The following is a 17,382-nucleotide window of genomic DNA, read 5'->3' on the forward strand; positions in this document are numbered from 1 at the left end:
CTAAATAGTGTTGTGGAATTTACGACTAGGTTCTTTTTGGAGGAGACTCAATAATGAAGCCAAAGCCTGTTTTATTCAGCAAAGCGCTTCACTGGAGCAAAGTACGCAACTTGACTAAAGAAACTACGGTTGGGTACAGACATAAATACCCCTACATTCGTCAAAGCCATAGCAACAGTGTCATCCAACTATTCCACGCCACTGTAATATTTTGTTCCCATATTAGCTACACCCCTCTATGCATTCTTGCGAGATCTGTGTCTTTGCACATGTTCAGTCTGCTACAGCACCTCTAACTATTGCCTACGTGGCTCCCCTGCTCAGAAGGAATGGCGACCAGAATCCGCATCAATAGGAAATAAACTCAAAGCACTCCTACATACTGCTTCCAACCTACTAGCTCAACATCTTTCCATAAAAATTGCATTAAATAATTTATTAATTAATATTAATAAAAATAATGAAATAACTTTTATGCAGGTAATGGATATTTATTTTATTAATTTAAAAAATCATATACCTTATCAATACCCCAGTGTTGGACTGGTGATTGAGAATTGCCTTTTACAAAGGTATTCCAGATGATGATCAGTCCCGTGCTGTCTCCAGAAAACATGTGAAACCCTACAAAATAATTTGTTTACGTAAATGTGATGTTCAGATCACACAATTAACAAACAGAAAGGTTTCTGAAAAGATTATCTCGTCAAATTTCTTCTCTTCTTCATCTCTTTTTCTCCTAAATGTGCCTTTTCCCTATTTCTCTAGTTCCGTCTCCCGATTGCCTCCACAGCTCAGTCCTTAGCTCCCTGTTTTTCTCTGACCTTACAGTCTCTAAGCATGCTCATTGAGACTCACTTTGCAGTTTATACAGCAGCAATCTTTGCCATGGATATACTGACATGCTTCCCTACAGTTGCAAACTGTTAACTCTCATCCACAAGTATACACCTTACAAGTTTGTTGTGGGAAAACATCAGTATGTTTGGGAAAAGGGAAAACCTCCATGGCATGCATAACGTATGAAGCAACCACTAGTCTCATAGTTTTAGGGCCCAATGACATGTGATGTGGGAGATCGGTAACTAGGTTACACATATTGTACATAATTTGGACCTTAACTAATATCTTCTGCTCAAATCTTTTTGTAGCCCTATCACCTCACCTTCAGTCCAGTCCCATGGATTTTCCTGCACAATCATTTTTTCAGTATTTAATGTGTATTTGGCTCCCATTTGCATGTGCTTTGATTATGGGGATAACATATTTTCTGAGCAAAGGGCATTAAGGGGAACAACATTCTGCAGGTAGCACAGGTATGTCTGATGAGCCACATAACATTCCCCTATTGCCAAAATGGCTGCCACAATCTCTCATCCTCTATCTATAAAATAGCAACAGTTACACGATACCTGACAGAGTTATTGCAAAGGTGAATGAGATAAATTGTTACATACAGCATTTTCAATGTGAAATTATTTACAGCTTACCTTCTGCATCAAAACAAAATGTATTGATAAAACCTCTGTGACCATCAAACTCTTGAAGAAGCTGCCCATGAATTTCCTTCACGTTTGCATTCCATACTCTAATCACAGAGTCATAACATCCTGTCACTACAATATACTCAGCTACTGGATGGTACTTAGCAGTGTAGACAAATGAAGGATGAGGGAAAACTTTCACAGCTGATGTAGCCTGGGCTTTAATTTCCCACATTCTAGAAGGAAACAACATTTAGGAAAACTGTGTTACCTTAATGTTCTAGAAAATGCAATATGTGGTTTCAATATCTAGTCATATATGAAACTGCTATCAGGCGTTGTGCTATCAAAGATCGTTTCCACACTAGCCAGATCTCTAGGATCAATATCATTTCTTCGCTGAGTAACAGAATCCAGATGACATTGCTGAAAGCCACTGTGTTTTTGTGCTGTTTCATTCCTAAGATGTCATTTGTGGGGTTTTTTTTTAGCTTAGAATGCCTTAAGTAAAATTTGTATCTAAAATGACATTTTAAAGTGCTGCCCTGTTTACAACCAGCAAAATGTTATTGATATAACTGGAAGTTTGCATTTTTCAACATTCTCATATCTGTTTTAATGCAACAGTGAAAGTGCAGCAATAAAAAGTAGTAATGTCTTTCTGTTGTTGGTGTGATTGAGCAATATAGCTGTTGTTGTTACATGCGTGCAAGTCAATTACGACTTACGGCGACCCTATGAATCTTTTATATATTCGTAGGGTTTTCACGGTAAGAGGTATTCAGAGGTGGTTTGCCACTGCCTTCCTCTAAACCTATGGCACCCAATATTCCCAGGTGGTCTCCCATCCAAGTACTAACCAGGCCTGACCCTGCTTAGCTTCCAAGATCAGATGAGATCGGGCATGTTTAGGGTAGTATGGCTGTGGCGAGCAATACAGTAACTTATATTAAATGATCTCCCCAGTCCTTTCATGATGAGTCAGAAAATACAAACCTAACAACACTCTTGCAGGGAAAAAGAAAGCAACAGGTAAGTTCCAAACAATCAAAGACCTACTCCCCTGAGACATAATTAAAAACATGGAGACTACATGAAAAACAGTTTAACCAAGTTGAATTGAAAGCTCATGGAACAACAGATCCACATAAAACAAACATATGCATGGTTTATTAGCATGGTCATTAGCATGATTCAAACTAATTGTCCTGTTCGCATGAAAAATGCAAAGATGTTTTGCCACTGATAACACATTCTTCTCCGAGATGCGTCTAGCGGACATGATTGCCACTAGAAAAAGCACCTTGAAAGACAAGAGACGAAGAGGAAAGGTGTCATTTGAAGCATGGTCTCTGAAGTGCTGCCAAGACTGTTCAAAGTCTCCAAGAGGGGTATCTGTGAACTGTGGGTGGGCAGAATGTCACAGCCCCTCTGAGAAAACGCTTAATCAGTGGATGAGAACCAGTTACTCCTGGGGAACACAGAGACAGGACCAATAAGGCTGATACTTGATGCTGCAGGGTGTTGACTTTCAAGTCCAGGGCAAGTCTATCCTGCAGAAAGCTGAGTATGTCCGAGACCGAGGCATTGGTCCGGAGGATGTTCCTTCAGAGGCTCCAGGTAACAAAGCTGCGACATGTAGAGCTATAGAGCAGTTTTGTAGATGGATGACACGAAGCTAAGACGGTAGACATCACTGCTTGTGACAAGCCCACTTCATGTAAACAGTGCCGCTCAATCACCAGGCTGTCAACTTCAGGCTGGATCTGGATGGTAAATCGGTCCCTGTGTCAGAAGATCTGGCTGAGATGGAAGTTTCCAAGGAACCTCATATGAGAGGTGAAGCAGGTCCAAAAACCATGGATGTTGCGGCCAGTACGGAGATATCAGAACTATTCCTGCATGCTCCTTCCTCAACTTCCTCAGGGTGCGTGCTATCAAAGGAATTGGAAAAAAGGCATAAAATAATCCTGGGGGGCAACTGGCTGACAAAGCATTTATTGCCTCTGCATATGGGTAGCAGGCAAAGAACTGGGAAAACTGATGACTGACTGGAGAGGCAAAGTGGTCCAAGATCAGTGTTCCAAACCGATGCTGGACAAGGGCAAACACCTTGGGGTGAAGCATCCACTTCCCCGCCTGAAGATGCTGGCGACTCAGCCAACCTGCAGTGAGGTTGCTGTCCCCATTGAGGTGCTCTGCTGACACCAAGTCTTTGTGAAGTTCTACCCAAGAGAAGAACAGGGCAACCTCGCGCTGGAGGGTTTGTAAACGTGTGCCCCCTTGTCTGTTGATGCAAACATTGTTGGTACGAAGGAGAATGTGGCGAAGGTGGAATATTGGTGCAAAATGCTGAATGGCTAGACTGGCTGCCTTGAGTTCCAGCCAGGTGATGCTGTAGTGTATGTCTGCTGGTGACCACTGTCCCTGGACAACCACAGAGAGGCAATGTGCGTCCCATCCCAAGAGATTGGCATCTGTGGTAATTGTGGTACATAAGAACATAAGAAGAGGCATGGAGGATCTCGGAAAGAAAGGCCCTTCTGAAGATTGTGGGACACCATCCACCATCTGAATGAGCTTCTCAGGCATGTGGGAATGCACAGCTGACAGTGGTCTGGAGGCCATGATGTCCTGCTGATAAGGGAGCAGGAACCATTATAGTGGATGAGAGTGATGACGTGCCCATGGGACAATGTGGATTGTAGAGATGAAAAGAACCATAGCTTTGGCCAAGAACATGAGGTCTGCCGAGTCTGAGCAGAGTAGAGTCCTTGTGACTCCCTGCAGGTTCTCTACCCTCTCTGGTTACACCGCACGAGTGTTGAGACTGCCACCAGATGCTGGAGCTGCTGTGTGGGGACCAGGTGACTTTTGAGGCCGTTGATTAGAAAACTGGGGGATGCCAAGACTGTCAGGGTGAGATGGACATCCCGCTTCGCTTGAGAAAAACTCTCTGTCCAGATTAACAAGTTGTAGAGGTAAGGGTAAAAGTGGACACCCTGGCAGTGAAGATATGCCGCCAGTGCAATAATCACATTTGTGAAAACTCGAGGAGCAGATGAAAGGCCGAATGGTATTGCCCAGTATTGATAGTGATGGTGTCCGTAAGAGAAGCGGAGATACCTCCTGTGTCGTGGGTGAATGGGAATATGCAGGTAAGCCTCCTTGAGATCTATTGATGTCAGATAGTCATGATGATGGAGGGCCTCCCTGATGGATGAGATGGACTCCGTCCTGAACTTTTGATAATGGAAAAACTGGTTCAGGAGCTACAAATCTAAGATGGCTCTCCATGTTGTTTTATCATGTTTGGGCATGATTTCCTTATTACATTTATATACCGCCCCATAGCCAAAGCTCTCTGATGAAGAAAATGGAGTAATCACCTGAGAATAGTTCTACAGAGGGACCTGAATCTGGAAGATGTTGAATGGCCTCTGCTAGTGCCCAGCGTTTCTGAGGACAGCTTGAAATGGGGGAAGGCACAAAGTGGCTAGGTGGAATGCTTTCCTATTCTATTATGTAGCCTTCCTGAATTGCTTCCAACACCAACTGGTCTGTAGTTATATGAGACCACCTCCGAGAAACAGTGTGCATTGACCTCCCCCATTGGAGGAACATCAGCATCAGTACTGGCGAGATAGTTTTTGAGACCTGCTGCCCTTGGAACCTGAAGCTGTTGAGGAGTACTTGCTTCTGGCATGTGGATTGGGTTTTCTGGAAACCCAGTTTCAAGACCAGTTGTGCTGACTAGGTTTGTAATCACATCCTCTCACCATCAGTGAGGGATGAAAGGACTGGAAAGATGAGTGGTAGGGGGTATAGGGGCAAAATGGTTTCTGCTCATCCCAGTGCAAAGTAGCCAGGAATGGTTTGCACTTTCCTTGGAGCCCACCAGAATATCCTGGAAGGCCTGTTCCCTGAACAGTTTCAGCCCTACATACGAAGCGGTAGATAAATTAACCCATGCTCCTGAATCGGCACCCCAGTGGTGCAGCCACAATGTGTGTCGTGAAACAATCTGTGCAGTAATGGACCTTGAAGAGAACTGAACTGCATCCAAAGTGGTGTCTGCAACAAAGGCTGCTGCCCTGTAGAGCTTGAGGATTGTTTTGCGGACTCTGTTACGGTCCTCGTTGAGGTCCTGAGAGGAACATTCCAACGGTTCATTCAGCCAAACCCAGGATGCCCGTGAAAAGATAGATGCCACACAAGAAGCTCTGACAGTGAGGGCAGCTGCCTCATGAGTCTTACGGAGAGAGAAGTCTAATTGTTGCTCCAACATGCCCTTTCATTGCACATCCCCTTCCTTAGGTAACAGGAAATGAGAAACTAAGGCCGATATGGGACAATCTAAGGCAAGAATGTTGAATGGATCCATGAGGGCAGGTTCTAACAAGTAAAAACATGTAGCCAAAGCAGCCGAGCAGCTAGTTGGGGGGGCGGGCAGCTGCCATTCAGACTGAGCTACTGCTTTAAATGCTTCAGGAAGTGGAATAGTAACCACGGTGGCCTTAGGAACCTTCAGAACGGATGCTCCTTTTCAAGGAGCCGGCGGTGGATCTGATGACGGAGAGTTGATATCTAGCACTGACAGTGACTTACATCGGAGGAGCAAAAAATGTTCTGCATGGAACAACCTGTGTGAAGTAGAACTGGTTGAAGACAAAGCTGCCTCTATCCCTGAGCCTGCATTCCACTCATCATCGCACTCGGGGTCCACAAATGGATCCAAGGGGTCTCTGGGTGGCACACTGGCTATACGGCCCCTGGAGGCTGCCAAAGGGTCCAGAGATGGTACATCCTCGTTCTCTGATGAATGTTCCACAAACTCCCTGGGCAGCGAGTGCCTGGTGAAAACTGTCAGGTCCCTAGATTCTTGCCAGGCATTGTAGCTACTCTGGTGGCAGGTTCGGTAGCTGCAGGTCTTGGGTCAGAAGTCAGGTGCTGTGCAGAAGCAGGAGCCAGGAGTTCAGTAGACAGGGCCCCAATAAGGGTCTCCTGAATATGAGACAGGGCCTCAGGTGTTAACTGGAAGGGTAGGAAGCCCTGACATTTACCTCCCCCCCAGCCTCAGGGGCACTGGCTGGCTGGGTGAAAGAGGGAGCTTGTAAATAGGAACCTCCAGCTTCTGTAAAGCCTTCAAAGTCCTCCCCTGATGAAGTAGTGGGATAATTAAATAAAGGTATGAGCTTTGCGTCTGCAGTGGGCTCATCCTCCTCAATATGCTCTGTGGCTGGACTGCTGACAGCAAGATGGAAGAGGGAAGCCTGAAAATGGACCTTAGAGCCTTTTGACTTTTGGCGCAGGTGGTGGGCAGCATATACTGGCTTAGAGGCAACCACTGGAGCTGGAGCCTTTGCCATTGGACTGTTTACTGCTGAAGCCTGGATGACAGCCATTCCGTTCATTGACTCATCCCACTGAAGGCCCTAGAATAGCAGCTGCTTTCTTTTTGGCGGGCTCCACTGAGGCAGCCAAGTGCAAAATGGCAGGCGCTGCACTGCTGACTGTGACAGTTGTCGTTTTTGCCTCCGCTGTGGAGAAGCTGCCCGATGCTTGGATTCTTTAAGCGCCTTGCGCGGCACTGGCCCACCGCTGCAGTTGCTGGTGCAATAGGAGGTTTATGCATGAGCAACCCACTCTCACCTGCCAATGATGAGATTAGAGTGACTGGAGGGTGTAGCTGTTGATATCTGGACCGTTCGAGATGTATGCAGCGGGTCGGGGTGCGACTGCTTCAGCAGAAGGCTAGCAGCCTCCATCCCACTCAACTCACACACATGTGCATTTCTGGAGTGTGGAGGAGCACCGAAGAAAACTGCAGACAAATTCCCCTGGTAGCTTTCCGCAATGCGCTCTAATTCGGTCTGGCAGGTAAACCACTTTCTCTCCTGCTATACGGCCCAGGCAGGGGAGGGGGGAAGACAGGAGCAGGAGAAAGACATGGGCAATTAAAAAAAAATAACAAAGTGAGAAAGTCAAAGGGAGGGACTCACCGCACCAAGATAATAATATGTACAAGAAAAAGAAGCTGAGGCAAAAGCATTAGGAGCAAAGGGAAAAGACAACCGCCTAGGACGACGAGGCAGGAAAGGACTGGGCAGATCACATGGTTGAGGCAACGTACTCCCCGCAATTCAGCTGCTTTTTGTGCCTATGGATGCTAGGTGGTCCTCTATACTCACTTGATGTACTATCATCCAGGAAGAATGCATATCAGATGTGGAAGGGGACAGGAGATCTAACACAATCTCTTTACCATGCTACCTGATAATTTCAGATGCAGGCACGGGGCATGGTTTTGCTTTACTTTCTCTTCAAGAGATTGCCTCTGCAGAAAAGAGATCCTATGAGGGTGATGTTTATTAAAATAACCAAAATATCCTTACACATACTAAGACCTCTAAGATAGGGAGCAGTTCCAAAAATCCCAACCCTCCACCCTTCTTGCAGTGGAAATGTAGTGGTTCTGTTGCAGATTCTGGTCAGAGTGGAATTCTCCCACATTTCCATATGTGAAAAACAAGGAGGGGGAGGGGAAAGAGGCAGACATATTTTAATTCACTTTATGTCACCATTTTAATAGGACAAACTCTGTTATACTGACCTTGCAGTACCATCTGAGGATGCAGTAAGGAGATATTGGTTGTCTTTTGACCAGCAAAGATCATACACAATGTTCAGGTGCCCATAAAATTCCACCAACTTTTGCCCAGAAGGAATCTCATATACTGATGAAAACACAAAATGATTTTAAAGGGGTATGGAATACATGCAATGAAGAAACCATTAAGGAAAAATCCAAAAGGAAAGTTTCAAAAAAGTTTCTTCACATAAACACGTAATTTATGGAACTCATTGTCATGAGATGTTGTGATGGCCACCAGATAAGATGGCTTTAAAAGAAAATTGGACAAACTCAGGGAGAATATTTATCATTATTAAGGAGGAGCCCAGGGTGGCTGTCAATACGTACCAGACATGATGACTATATCCTACTTCCACTGACACCTGGTTTTCAAAACTCAAGATGAAGTGGCTACCAGATATATGTTAATAGTTTAAATTTAAAATAAGTATGCAAGTATCTACTTCCACCTAGTGGTTGAATGAGAATGATGTATGTGTGATAAACTTTTAAATAAAGGGTTTTTGCACCAGGGCATTATAAAGTAGGCCAAATCAAGAACAATTATGCTATTTCACTGTCCTCTCCTGCTTCACAGCTGGTCACAAACAGGGAAGGTAACTGAAGTACCACAAACACCATCAACAGTCTTTACTGGCTACACTATCACTTGCTGTATATGACATATTCATTTCCTTTACATATTCTCATCTTTCTTCTATGTCAGTCCTTATGATAATAGCAGTTTACTGTTTTTTCTTAGCCACGCTGCCTCATGCTCATCTTTCAAATGCCTCAAGACAACACTTCCTTCTTCCCAAAACCTTTATTGAAACATCTCAGCACCTACATAGCTATTTATTTATTTCCTTACATTTATATCCCATCTTTTGTTTGTTGTTTGCTGCCCTGAGCCCCTTTGGGAGGAAGGGTGGGACAGAAATTTAGTAATACTCCTTTTTCCATCATGAAGGCCAAGGCAGCTTTACATGTCATTCCCAGGTTGTCTCTCATCCAGGGTCTGACTAGACACAGATCTGCTTAGCTTCAGCTAGCTAGTTGCCTCAAGTCCCTTCAGATCATACACCAGCTCTATGTTCTGTTGCACACTGACCATTTTCTCCCCATTTTCTCATATACCTTTGTCCAACCTTTCCAATTTGACTTCAAAAATAGCTACACTTTAATATTATTACTATTACTACTACTACTACCAATAACAACAAAAATTATTTATTATTATTTGATTTCTTACTCGCCTTTCACCATATGGTCCTAGGGCACGGCAGAGCAACTTAAAATACAATACTAAAAACGAATTGCAGCTGCAAGAGTAGGGTGGGTCCTAAAAGTGTATATCTCAAATGTCAAAGGCCAGGGTAAAGAGGTACATCTTCAGCATATGATGGTAACTACCATCATGAAGATGCCAGACACACCTCTGTAGGGAGGAAATTCCATAGAGACTATCACAGAGGAGGTCCTCTGGGCTGCCACTCCCCCCGCCAAAAAAACATCTGAGGGCAATAGAACTACTAAGAGGGCACCTCTACTGACCTTAACACCCAAGAGGGTCTGTAGGGAAGTGATCTTTCAGCTGTTTGGGGCCAAAGTCATTGGCATGACTTCCCAAGGGATTAAAAAAATTACTCCTAGGCATAGGAGGAGTCACAAGACGCGCACTTTTTTCTATTGTTAATTATGGGGGGGGGCTGAAAATTGCCTCCCTTTCCTTTTTCCATTGACCAATTTCTTCTGCTTTTCAAAGCATGAAACTTATTGGAGGACAAAACAGTTCTTTAATAATTTTGTATTAAAACTGAAACATGCCTTAAAGCTGCAACTTACAAATTATAGGATAACCATCTCTTCCTGCACAACCTGCTGCTAATGTTCGTCCATCTTCAGAAAAGTGAATACAGAAACATCCCATATCTCCTGCTCTCAAGGAAAACAGATGCTTATTTGGTATTCGACAAACCTGCATTTCCAAAGCAAACCATTATTTGTACAGGTGTATTTTAAAAATTGGGTAAATGTACTGATTTCCAGTAGAGTAATAGTGTTATACTATTGCAGCAAAATCAACAAAACATTAAATGTATTATGGTGTAAGCTTTGGTGGACCAGAGCCCACTTCCTTAGATGCATGGAACATTAGCCTAAGTAGGTAGGTACATACAGGAATACCCCACATTAACGTACGCAATGGGTCCAGAGCGAGTATGTAAACCGAAAATGTACTTAAAATGAAGCACTACCTTTTTTTACTTATCGATGCATATACTGCACTGCAATCGTCATATACGGGCATAACTTATGTAAATAAAGCATTTATAACTAAAATAAACACAGTAGGCCTTATTTTAAGAAAAAGTTTGTAGTTGGAAACTGATCGGGCGGTGGCATCATGCAGTTAAAGTGTCCGTTCTTGCAAAGCGAGCATACGTAAACAGGGGAATGGTGCTACTGTAAATATGTCTGTACTCGCGAGTGTCCGTAAAGTGAAGGTCCGTATAGCGGGGTATTCCTGTACACACATGGATGCAGGTGTCGTTGGAATGGTAAACAATGAAATATAAGGAATCAATGGACCTATTCAAATGTTTCTTCATTCTTGTGAAGAAACTGGTGTGAAACTGGGAACAGGCCTCAGGCTTGTACGCTCCTTCACTTACTCCTGCCACTTTACCACTCACCTCAACAATAGCATAAGATAATGTCTGCTGAGAGCCAAACTACATATTACATTAAGTAAGCATCTATAAAATCATGATGGTCACTTTTAATTTGAAGAAAAATTAGCCAAGGTACCCTAATCCAGAATGTGCTACTGATCTGAGCTCTACATTAGTTTATCGCTTAACCCAGGCAGAGCAGAGATAGAAGGGAGATTGACAAGAAACTGGTGCAAGACCCCAGTTCTGATCTGGAGCACATTCTGTGTATTGTGGCTGCTTTTTCTTCAAAATAAAAATGATCAGTTTAAGCATGCTCCTTTAAAAGAATGAATAATGTAATGTACAGTTTTGCCATGGGAGAGCCTACGTTTAAACGTAAGATCTCATTGACTCTATTAGACAGATCTTGCAAAAAACGCAGTTTCTTCTGAAGATGTGCATTGCTCTCTTGGTGGGAAACAGGGGAAGAAACATGTGAGCTTGAGGGCATGGCATTTTCCCATTCTCCCACCCAAGCAGATTTCTGTGGAAGGAAGTAGTGAACAAGCCCAAAGAAATCTGGAGTTAATAGAATCATAGAATAGTAGAGTGGCCTATAAGGCCATCAAGCCAATCCCCTGCGCAATGCAGGAATCCAAATCAAAGCATTCCCAGAAGATGGCTGTCCAGCTGCCTCTTGAATGCCTCCAGTGTTGGAGAGCCCACTACCTCTCTAGGTAATTGGTTCCATTGTCGTATGGCTCTAACAGTTAGCAAGTTTTTCCTGAAGTTCAGTCGAAATCTGGCTTCCTGCAACTTGAGCCCATTATTCCGTGTCCTGCACTCTGGGACGATCAAGAAGAGATCCCAGCCCTCCTCTATGTGACAACCCTTCATGTACTTGAAGAGTGCCATCATATCTCCCCTCAGTCTTCTCTTCTCCAGGCTAAACATGCCCAGTTTTTTCAGTCTCTTCTCATAGGCTTTGTTTCCAGTCCCCTGATCATCCTTGTTCCCTCCTCTGAACCTGTTCCAGTTTGTCTGACTCCTTCTAGAAGTGCAGAGACCAGAACTGGACACAGTACTCAAGACGAGGCCTAACCAGTGCTGAATAGAGGAGAACTAATACTTCACATGATTTGGAAACTATACTTCTAATGCAACCTAATATAGCATTTGCCTTTTTTGCAGCCACATCGCACTGTTGGCTCATATTCAGCTTGTGATCAACAACAATTCCAAGATCCTTCTCACATGCTGTATTGCCGAGCCAAGTATCCCCCATCATATAACTGTGCATTTGGTTTCTTTTTCCTAAGTGTAGAACTTTGCATTTATCCCTGTTGCACTTCATTCTGTTGTTTTCAGCCCAATGCTCCAGCCTATCAAGGTCCCTTTGAATGTTCTTTCTGTCTTCCATGGTGTAAGCTGTGCCCCCCAATTTTGTATCATCTGCAGATTTGATAAGCATGCTCTGTACCTCCTCATCCAAGTCATTAATAAAAATATTGAAGAGCACTGGGCCCAAGACCGAGTCCTGTGGTACCCCACTTGTTACTTCTGCCCAGTTTGAGAAGGAACCATTGATAAGCACTCTTTGAGTACAATTGTGCTGCACACTGCTTTTTGTCATTTTGATTGTGAAGCCATTTCTTAATTTGACTGTCCAAACTAATACATGCCTCAACTGCAAAACATTCACAATCAATATGGAAATCAATAGCAGTAGAATTTTTTCATATACACTGAAGGGAAAAAATCAAAAGTGCTGCTATAAAATTCTGGATTGCATCCTAGAACCACAATGCTTATCCATAAAAGATAGAAAAACTCTTGCCTGTCCAGGAAGTCTCGACCACTTAAATGGTTCTTCTTTTTTCACTTGTGGTCCAGAATTATTAGATTTTTTGCAGACTTCATTTTGTAGGTCCAAGTACGATGGAGAATGATATTCCTGCTGAACAGCCATCATAGAACGTAAAGAAGGATCTACCTACAAATAGATTAAAAGTGTAATAAAACAAATTTATTTTGGCAGATGAAAACTATCACAGTGATATCCAACTAAACCACTTGCTTTCAGTGGGTCTACTCTGAATATAACTACTGCTGGATATCAGTCCACAAGAACTGTGCAATGGCTCTTAATGCAATATGAAAATGAAACTGTATATTAAGAAGAACTGGAACAAAGTCTAACCAATATTTCTGAACTCTACAAGGATTTATCTTAAAAATTATATTTAACAAAAATTACCACATGGATATTTTAGCATTTTTGGTAGAATATGTATTATTGCAAATCTATTCACTTGAGTAGGTTTTCACTAGATTGAGTGAAAGAATCAGCAGGAAACGCTTCATGGATACCTTTTCTTGTTTTTTAAATACAAAATCCAGCAGAAAAGTACTCTAAGTATCAGAGATACTGATCTAGCACCACCTAAATGTGAAACGTTCAAGTACTGAAGAGAACATGCCAATTTTTTCCTTTCTTTAGAGGGCCAACAAAGAACAGATTTTCTCAATTTCATGCCCAGAGAAATATTTCTGGTGAAGTTTCGTTGGTGCATTTGCAACTTAAACTTACATGATCAGGAAGTTTAATGCCCTTTACAGTTACATATAGTGTTGAGGGGTAATGATTTCTGGGATATTTTGCCCACCAATCATAAACTTCCACAATATTTAGTTGTGATCTGGACCTTGGCGGAGGGCAATATAGCTGAAGGCGTAGTTTTCCACCAACATTCAGAACTCCATTTGCACCTACAAGCTGGGAAAACAAAATGCTTAAAACAACAAAAAAGTGTAATTACAAGTTACAGATGACATGTACTTTTACTAGCTAAACGCTAGTAGAACTTCAAAGAAAAGCCTTTCTTGATGTCCTGTCACTGTTAGAGATATAGTATGCTATGACATGAACCAGAGGTTCAAAATGCAGTGCAGGGCTGTTTGTAAGTCCTTTTGCAAGCAGCCCCATACTGCTCTTTGAACTTCCAGGTTTTGATAATTTAAAGAGCAGCGTCCTCCATTTCAGCAGCTAGGGAAGGGGCTGTGTGACAAGGAAAAAATGTTTGCCCATTCAGAGCAAAAGCAGCAAGTATTGAGCTTACATTGATTTGGCTTCCTGACTATGTCACAGAACTGAAATAGAACTTCAGGCCTTCACTCTGAATAGCTGTATGTCTGCTTGGACACAATGCCTATGTGATTCCCAATTGGCTGGGATTGCCTCAGAAAAAAAGCCATTTTGATTTTTAAAAAAATGATGTTTCAGTGATGAAACTGAAGATTGGAGAAAGCAGCAGCTGTGAAGAAGCCACCAAATACTACACAAAAAAGGTAAACATAGGATTTTATGAATCTCAACACCACCAAACTCCACTTTCATTCAATACTTCTTCATGGGAGATTTCTTTGTGCATCAACTACATTTTCTACATTTATCTGAAAAATGTGCTTACAGTTTTCCATGATCATAACTAAGATTTGAAATATAGTTTTCCCACTGAACACAGAAATAGTTGTTTGTGTTTACTTCTTCTTAGATTTTATTTAGATACCGTAGAAACAATATTCTCATGTTTAAAACCTCTTAAATACCTTTAGAAATGCCCAAGAGATTTTCCGAAAACCACTTTCCTTTGCTTGCACATCAATATTCGTCTTTGTATCATTCATGCTCAGAAAATCAAGGATCTAGCCAAGTAGAAAACAAGTTGTATTTAGCTTACATTCCTGTAATCACATTTACCCCAAAATCGTCACAAGCTATTCTGTAAAGGAGTATTTTTTAAAATCTTGTCCAAGTCTTTATGAAGATAGGAAGATGACTTATACTGAGTCAGACTGTTGGTCTATCTTTTTCAGTATTGTCTACACTGAATGGACCATTGGTCTCACCTGAAGGGTGATTTTCACAGGAGGACTGCCATCAAGCGGGTATCATAGCTCCACCTATCGTCCGAAGGCAAGAATGTTTTGAAGTCAAGACTAGGGGCATCAGGCCCCTCCCACTCTCCAGTTCATTCGCAGCAAGTCCCAAGAGAGATATCTAAAAATGCAGGAAAAAAGACCAACAGGCCTACCAGCAAGAACATAACACAATAGCAATATTCATAATAATATGACTCTAACATAGCGATATAACAGTATTAGCAGTCTTGACTTCACTAGTAAATCTAAATATAATAGCATAACAGAAATGTATAAAAAACCCCAGAAAAATATCTAGGCATCCTCCAACTGGGAGGGTCGTGATGGCAGTCCTCCTGTGAAAATCACCCTTCAGGTGAGACCAATGGTCCATTTTCCACAGGAGGCCTGCCATCAGGCGGGATGTACCAAAGCAGCCCATAACGGGGAGGGACCACCCACAAACTAATCATCATTAAGTACTTGTTGCAACACCCACCTGCCAAAAGAGGCATCGGCAGAGGTATAACGATCTATTTTGTAATGCCTTATAAACGAATGAGGGGTAGACCAAACAGCAGCTCTGCAAATATCAGCAATAGGAGCATTGGTAGCAAAAGCAGCCGAGGTGGCAGCTGATCTAGTGGAATGAGCTGTTATGCTAGATGGAACTGGAAGCTTAAGGGACTCATAAGCTAAGGTGATACATGCGCGCAACCAGCAGGATAAGGTGGAATTAGCTACTTTATTCCCCATAGAATGTGGATGAAAGGATACAAACAAAGACTCAGTTTGTCGTATATCCTGGGTCCGAGTCAAGTAGGTCTTGAGAGCCCTCCGAACATCCAACGAATGCCAAGCCTTCTCCAGAGGATGGGTAGGATTAGAGAAAGGGAAGGAAGAACAATGTCCTGGTTGCAATGGAAAACTGAATTGACCTTGGGACGGAAGGAAGGATCAGTCTTCAGTACAACAGAGTCCTTGTGAAAAATACAGAGATGTCAGGCTGAAGACAAGGTGCCCAATTCCGAAACTCGTCTTGCAGAGGTGATCGCTATCAGGAACAGGACCTTGAATGACAATATACGTAATGGTACGGTCCTAAGGGGTTCGAATGGAGGACGTTGTAAAGCCTGCAGGACCCTTGACAAACTCCAGGAAGGGAAACAGTGGGATACAGCCAGCGAACGGAGAGCGGCTCCCCTCAGAAAGCATTTGAGGAAAGGATGTGAGGCAATAGGAGCACCCGTGGAGGAAACTGAGAGAATGGACGACAGAGTGGACGCATGTCGACGTAAGGTGTTGGGTCTAAGTCCCATTGTGAGTCCCCTATGAAGGAATTGCAGCACCTGCTGTATTGTGGCCTGAGAAGGATCAAGATTCTGGTAACGACACCACTTGGAGAATGCCACCCAAGTATGCTGATATATACGAGTGGTAGATGGTCGTCGAGAGGCCAATATAATGTCAATAACGGCTTCAGACAGGCCAGCAGACCTCAAATGTCCCCGTTCAAAAGCCACGCTGTTAGGTTGAGCCAGTTGGGGTCCTGATGCCATATTGGACCCTGGGATAAAAGGTCTGGCCTGACTGGGAGCGTCCAAGGATCTGTCACTGACATGGCAAGGAGATCCGAGAACCACGGTCGACGGGGCCAATATGGGGAGATCAGAACTAGCTGGGCCCTCTTGCATTGCACCTTCCTCAAGGTTCTGGCTAAAAGTGGTATTGGAGGGAAGGCGTACAACAGGCCGTCCGGCCACGGTAGCAACAGAGCATCCACCGCTTCCGCTGTCATGTCCAGGTATCGTGCAAAGTACCTGGGTAGCTGGTAATTGTGACTGTAGGCAAACAGATTGACTGAGCAAACGCCGAACCGACGCTGGAGAAGATGGAAAATGGTCGGATGAAGCTTCCATTCTCCCGGAAAGACCTGTTGTCTGCTGAGCCAGTCTGCTTGCACATTCCAAATTCCCCTGAGATGTTCTACTTTCAGGGAACGTAGATGTTGTTCTGCCCAGTCGAATATGAGGTAGGCTAGGTTCTGCAGAGAACGGGACCTGGTTCCCCCTTGCCTGTTTAAATGAGATTTCACACAAGTGTTGTCCATTCAAATGAGAACATGGTCCAAGGGGAACAGAGACTGAAAATGGAGCAGAGCTAAGTGGACAGCCTTTAGTTCCAGCCAACTAACGCTCTGAGTCTGCTCTGCTTCGGTCCAAACCCCCTGAGAGAACTTGGAGTTGCAGTGGGCTCCCCAGCCAAGGAGACTGGCATCTGTAGTGATAACAGTCCTGCAGGGTTCTCTGAACGGAGTGCCCTGGCTGAGATGTTGGACCATTGTCCACCAGCGGAATGAAAGGCGCAGTACAGGGTTCAAGGAAATTGTGCGATGATTGAACCTGGCAATGTCCTGCTGAAACGGTAACAAAGCCCACTGAAGTCGGCATGTATGCGCTCGAGCCCATGGCACAATATGGATGGTGGACACCAACATTCCGAGAGCCTTTGCTAGTAGCATCACGTCTGCAGTTGGGCGATGCATCAGACAGCGTGCAATGTCTATGATGGCGGTTATGCGGTCGGGAGACAGGAACACCATCGCCTGCAGGGTGTCTAACATTGCCCCTAGATGTTGTAGGCGTTGGGTTGGTTGGAGATGACTCTTGTCAAAATTGACTAG

General features: G+C 43.6%; 1 protein-coding gene and 1 pseudogene across 7 annotated transcripts in view; both read right to left on the bottom strand.

Moving 5' to 3' along the window:
• AHI1 (Abelson helper integration site 1) overlaps positions 1 to 17,382 on the bottom strand; it is a 138,729-nt gene that overhangs the window by 105,660 nt on the left and 15,687 nt on the right. For all 7 annotated transcript variants that reach the window (XM_061623921.1, XM_061623924.1, XM_061623925.1 and 4 more), the window contains exons 8-14: positions 14,388 to 14,483; positions 13,369 to 13,554; positions 12,616 to 12,771; positions 9,967 to 10,099; positions 8,098 to 8,221; positions 1,491 to 1,720; positions 521 to 624 (exon numbers count right to left, since the gene is read on the bottom strand). In XM_061623921.1, the coding sequence (XP_061479905.1) occupies positions 521 to 624; positions 1,491 to 1,720; positions 8,098 to 8,221; positions 9,967 to 10,099; positions 12,616 to 12,771; positions 13,369 to 13,554; positions 14,388 to 14,483 (1,029 nt within the window). The remainder of the gene's footprint in view (positions 1 to 520; positions 625 to 1,490; positions 1,721 to 8,097; positions 8,222 to 9,966; positions 10,100 to 12,615; positions 12,772 to 13,368; positions 13,555 to 14,387; positions 14,484 to 17,382) is intronic.
• LOC133384662 (5S ribosomal RNA) lies at positions 2,296 to 2,414 on the bottom strand (annotated as a pseudogene).

Source organism: Rhineura floridana, chromosome 4 (genome assembly GCF_030035675.1).
Source record: "Rhineura floridana isolate rRhiFlo1 chromosome 4, rRhiFlo1.hap2, whole genome shotgun sequence".
Classification (NCBI taxonomy): domain Eukaryota; kingdom Metazoa; phylum Chordata; class Lepidosauria; order Squamata; family Rhineuridae; genus Rhineura; species Rhineura floridana.